The 6,077-nt window shown below is 35.5% G+C and overlaps 1 protein-coding gene across 1 annotated transcript; it reads right to left on the bottom strand.

The window, feature by feature from the left end:
* Positions 1 to 588: 588 nt before the first annotated feature.
* LOC113359996 lies at positions 589 to 2,448 on the bottom strand. The gene is made up of 2 exons (XM_026603550.1): positions 2,042 to 2,448; positions 589 to 1,375 (listed from the first exon to the last, which is right to left on the bottom strand). The coding sequence occupies exons 1-2, from the start codon at positions 2,446 to 2,448 to the stop codon at positions 589 to 591; spliced, it is 1,194 nt and encodes a 397-aa protein (XP_026459335.1).
* Positions 2,449 to 6,077: the final 3,629 nt, after the last annotated feature.

The following is a 6,077-nucleotide window of genomic DNA, read 5'->3' on the forward strand; positions in this document are numbered from 1 at the left end:
TATCGAAATCAATCAAATCGATATAAAACACGGATTCAATCTGAAAAGAATCATGTATACAAACACGAAATAAATTTTGAAAAATCTCTGAAACCTAGAATGAAATATCATACCACCTCCACCCCGTCGCCGCCAGAATCACCATTGTCATCATCATAGTTACTTCTTTGTTCAATGATTCAAAGAAGTTTAACTCTAATATTACCCGAAATCAAAACCTAAAATTAGATTTCGATCTCGTTGAATCTTATTTAAAAAATTAATACTAAGACGAAGAAGAAGATGAAAAAGAAGAGGGATCCGTTGCTGATAATTGTGGATTAAATCCTGAATCAGCTGACGACGGTGAATTATCGTGGTGGTTGCAGATATGGTGGGGAGTCTGGAGAGCGAGAAGAGAAAGAAAAAACTTGACCAGAAATGAAAACTATTGTAGGGAGGGAAAATATGGAAAGAACAAAAAACGTTAGTGGATCCAAGTAGGCTTAGGAATGGAGAGGAGTATATTTATTCTATGGTAAGGGTACTTGTGAACCCATCAAAACAAGGGGTATTTATAAAAAAAATTGATAAAAAAGGAGAAATAAATTATTGATGAATATTGTTTTGATCTTTAGCTAGAAGATCACAAAACTCAGCTGAGAAGTTATCAAGACAATTAAGTGAGGATGCTGATATTCTAACAAACTTGCCTACAACATCTTCCACTTGATTGTTATCTCTACTGGTAAAAGAAAACTTGCAAAAACTAAAACTTAAATGTTTGATTTCTATGAGAATATTCCTATTTTCCCATTGTATTAATAGGGAGTTCTCATTTATTGACTGAATGACTAGCATTGCATCGGCTTCAATGTGAATTTTTCCAAGCTTTAATTCCTTTACCCAGAGTAGTGCTTCTCGTATTGCTAAACATTCTCCAGCCTCAGGACTTAAAATTCTATTTGCACATTTTCCTCTGATCCCTTGGCAGGCACCTGCAAAATTACGTAGAACCAAACCAGTACCAAGTTGGATAGTATCATTGTCAAATGAAGCATCTACGTTGAGTTTAAAAGTATATTGCTCAGGAGGTTTCCAACGGGAAATAGCAGGAGAGTGATTACTAATGGTATGCAAGTCAAAAGAATGCTGATGTGAGTTTAAATAAAAGTTAACCCTATGCAGTGAGTTGAGAGGGTTCAGAGAAACTCCCTGGAAGACAACATCGCATCTGTCTTTCCATAAAATCCAAGAAGTAATCATGAGGATGAAAAGTTTCTTCTCGTTAGAGACTGCATACTGATTAGAGAACCAACTTTCTGTCAATTCTGAAACACTCAGGAAGTTGTTTCTTTCTGCATCTATGTCAATCTCAAGCTTTCTCCAGACTGCTCTGGAATGCAGACATTCAAAAGTTAAGTGTTCAATTGTTTCAACATGATTCCCGCAGATTCCACAGAGAGTATCAACTTCAGGGTTGTGCTGAGCAATTCTAGATCTGGTAGCATGAATATCATGGATATTTTTTCAGATGAAAACCTTGATTCTGTGCATGATGTTGCAGGACCATAATTTCTTCCATGTGGAGTATTGAATTATCCTACCATTGATTTGTATATTATTTTCAGTCTTGGTGAGCATCTTGTAAGCAATTTTGACTGAGAATTTTTCATCTCTTGCTGGCATCCAAATCATGGTATCTTCCTTAGTAATATCCATGAAGATTGTTTGTATTTTTAAAGAAGTATCATCATCAAAAAGTTTGTTTAGAATCTCAACATCCCAGGTATTTGAGTTAGGTAAAATAAGTTCTTCCACATCTTGATAGAATCTGTGTAGTTCATTGACTGGAATAGGAGGATGAGACAAGCCTAGAATCCATCAGTCAAGCCAAATTTTTGTTTTTTTACCATTATTAACTTCCATGAAGTAATTATGTTGAACATAGATGAGACCTTTAGCTATACCATTCCATGTATAAGAGCAATTCTTTGCCTCAATTTTTTGATGAAGAATATCCCCATCCCTGAAGTATTTACTCTCCATAATTTTAGTTCACAATGTATCCTTCTCAGTTAGTAATCTCCAAGCAACTTTGGTGAGTAATGCTAAGTTAAGCATTTCTAAATCCCTGAAATCCATACCTCCCATGTCTTTAGGTTTACGGACTTTGTTCCACCCTATAGGATTAAAACCCCTATGTGACTTGTACCCCCAAAAGAACTTTCTTTGGATGGAAGTAAGTTTGCTGAGAAGTACATAAGGTAACTTGAAAGTGCCCATCTGATATATGGGAATGGAATTAAAAACATGTTTTACCATGATACCCCTCCCAGCTTGAGTTAAAGAAGTAGAAGACCAAGAAGTAAATCTATTTAGAAAATTTTCTTCAATATTTTTGAATGCCTCTTGCTTAGAATGACCAAGAATAAGTGGTGAACCCAAATATCTTTCTTTAGAGGACATAGTTTTAAATCCAAGAATTCCAGTTAAAGTAGTAGCAACTTCCGGTGGAATGTTCTTGCTGAAATAAACTGAAGACTTCTCAAAATTAATGAGTTGTCCAGATAGAGAACTGAGTTCTTTCAACAACTCAAGAAGATGGTTGATTGAAGAAATATTAGCTTGAGTAAATATCAAGCAATCATCTGCAAAGAGCAAATGATTAATGGCTGGAGATTTTGCAACTTTAATACCTTTAATGGTGTTGTTCTGTTGAGATTCAATGAATTTCCTAGAAAGAAATTTCATTTCTAAGATGAAGAGATAAGGATACAAGTGATCCCCTTGCCTTATTCCTCTTGTAGGATGAAATTCTTCACATGGGGAGCCATTGAACATAACGGATAAAGGAGTAGTGCTAATGCACTGATAAACCAGATCACAAAAGTCTTCATAAAAACCAAAATATCTCAGCAACTTCATTATAAAGTTCCACTCAAGCCTATCAAAGTCTTTAGACATGTCTAGTTTTAAAGAAAACCAACCTGTTTGATCATTTTTCCTCTTCATGGAGTGAATTATTTCTTATGCTATAACTGTGTTATCACTGATGAGTCTTCCAGATATACATGCAGCTTGGAAAGGTGAAATTATCCTCTCCATTAATGGTTTCATTCTATTAACTAATATTTTTGAAATAATCTTGTATGAAGTATTACATAGACCTATTGGTCTATAATCAACAACATATATTGGTTTTTTCTTCTTAGGAATCAAAGAGATGTATGTTTTGTTTATCTCTTTTAGAATAAATTTTGTTTCAAAGAATTTGATGACCATACTGCACACATCTGCTCCCACAATAGACCATTGACTTTTGCATAAACCTGCCTGAAAACCCCCAGGACCTAGAGCACTCCAATTCTCCATTGATTTGAGAGTGTTGAAGATATCTTGAGCTGAAGGAATTCTTGTGAGTAAGATATTATCAGCTTCACAGATTAAAGTGGGAATGATAGTAAATGATCCTTCATCAAGAGTAGGGTGAGTAGAAGTACTTATAGCCTTGAAATGATCAGAAAGATGTGAAGCAATCTCATCTCTAGTACGCAGCCAGATATTGTTATGATCTTGAATAGAATCAATGTTGTGTCTAGATTTCTTTCTATTTGTCTTGATATGGAAGTACCTGCTGTTATTTTCCATGTCTTTTATAAAGTGGTCTCTTGATTTCTGTTGATAAAACTCACTTTTCATTTTATGGAATTTGTCCAGCTCCTTGTTGGTGTAGAAAATCTTATTGTGTAACTCATCTGATGGGGGTTGCACTTGAAGTTGATCCAGTTGTAGCTGAAGTTGATCCACTTTGATTGATATCACCAAAATGATTTCTGTTCCACTTAGATAATTCTTTTCAAGTGACTTGAAGTTTATTAACAAATTGAAATCCAGGAAAACCAGAGAATTCAGTGTGCCAAGCATGATCAATAACAGTAGAGCAAGTCTCATCATTTAACCAAGTAAATAAAAATTTAAAAGGTTTCCAACACTTAGGAGTAGAAGAATCAGAAACAAGCATTATAGGACTATGATCACTGCCTACTTGAGTTAAGTGCATGAGTTTAGAATTAGGAAAGTGGATACTCCAGTCTCCATTACCTAAAGCTAAATCAGTTCTATATATTTGGAACCAGTTCCAAGATTATTACTGGTCCAAGTATAATTTTTTCCAACAAACCCTGTACCTTCAAGACCACAATTTCTTACTATGCTATTGACCATGCCATCAGAAGAGGATGAAGTATCATTGGCATTATCAAAAATATGGAAATTAAGATCTCCTAGAATGATCCAAGGTGAACCAACTCTTTTACTGATTTCATGAACATACTCTCATTGTTGTTTCTTTTTGGAGTAATTGGAATAGCCATACATACAGGTAAGCAAGAACTCTGGTTTACTATTATCAGCTTGGATGACAAGATTAAACATGTTATGGCTAGAATCAACAAGGTCACAAATGAAACCATTTTTCCAGAGAATGGCTAGACCACCAGAAAGCACAACAGGGTCAATGAAAGCATGATTTGGGTATTGATATTGACCAAGAAGAGTTTTACTTTTAAGTTTTGAAAGTTTAGTTTCACTCAAAAAAATGATATCAGGGTTTTGAGATCTAACTAAATCACTTAGATGATTCCTAGTTGTAGAGGATTTGAAACCTTGAACGTTCCGAGAAAGAATTTTCATGGTATTATACTCTAAAGGGAATAATAAGGAAAATGGAATGAAAGACAGAAAGCCTAAGATTGTAATGATATGCTCAATATGACAGCCGTAAATGCAGAAAGAGAAATGAATGCAAGCAAAGACTAACAAAACTTGAAAAGGAAGACAAGAATAATAATATGGATTAACTGATAATAAAAGATAAGGAGACCTAGATGAAAAAATACAGTGATGATAAGTAAGAAGAAAATTATGAAGACTAGAATTTACCTGACTCCCTTTAGATGCAGCATCGGCTTGTGTTTCTTATGTTGTGCACCTTTGAGATTTTTGGTTCTCCACAATGTTTCCAGTAAAGGCAGTGGATGAGGATGATACAATCTCAGTAGCTAAGGTGGTATTTTCATCAGAAGTTCCGATTCTTTTGCCTAGCCTACTAGCTTCATCATTATCTTCTTCATCTGTTTTGAGAAGAAAATCCATGTTGATAGGGATACCATCTTTGGGTGGGACAAAAACAATAGTCTTAGTGAATTTCTTTTGAGTACTTCTAGCCGCAGGGGTGATGAAGCTGATTTTGTTGAGAAAGTTTTCCTGATGTTGCTAGCTTTGCCAAAGAAATAAGGTTTATTGTGAGCTTTAGCGAGGAAAACAGCTGCATCCTTGCAAGCGACTCTGCAATGTTTGATGACATATCATTCGGTGAAAATGCCACTAGGTTGACGCTCATAATAAAAACGAATCTATTTAGACATTCCTGCATTAGTGATTGCCTTAAATCCTCTTCTCAATGGGTCAGTGAGATCAATATTGACACAGACTTTCACTGGGTCACTTCCAACAGGGATGGCATCTTTTGGCTCGATAGCTATCACTTCTCCCATGATTTCACCAATTTTTGTAACAGCCGCTACATTCATATGTTGAGGGAGTAGAAACTTGAGTTGAATCCAGAAGAGCTGAAAACCCCAATGTTTTTCAGTGTAGACTAGTTCTGGGATATAGTCATGGACAACCAAAATTTTTTTGTTTATATGCCATGGTCGTTGTTCAATCACCTTGTTGAGTAGATCCCAGTTACTGAACTTGAAAATGAATAGATTTGGTTCAATCTCCACAATTTCCCGATCTTCTTCATTCATGAAAGGCCATGTGAACTCAATATATTTCTGAACAAGATCATAGCTCATCCATCCTTCTGTAATAAATTTACCAATAGCAGCTGCTTCCCAAGAAGATTCTCCTTCATCCTTTTCACTGATGTTTTTACCGCTTGGGACTACAGCTACACTCGAAATATCTCCCAGATCAATGGTGGATTGTTTGAACTTGTTAACAAGAGCACCCACTTGATTATCATCTTCACTTTCCATAGCAGACCAATAAGGGATATTAGGGTTATAGGTTGAGAAGTGAGCGTTGGG

Source organism: Papaver somniferum, chromosome 3 (assembly GCF_003573695.1).
Source record: "Papaver somniferum cultivar HN1 chromosome 3, ASM357369v1, whole genome shotgun sequence".
NCBI classification, from domain to species: domain Eukaryota; kingdom Viridiplantae; phylum Streptophyta; class Magnoliopsida; order Ranunculales; family Papaveraceae; genus Papaver; species Papaver somniferum.

Coding starts and splice junctions, on each gene's coding strand:
- LOC113359996 (XM_026603550.1), bottom strand. CDS start 2,448: ATGTCCTCTAAAGAAAGATATTTGGGTTCACCACTTATTCTTGGTCAT. Junction 1,376..2,041: donor CTAACTGAGAAGGATACATT/GTGAACTAAAAT, acceptor TCTGCATTCCAG/AGCAGTCTGGAGAAAGCTTG.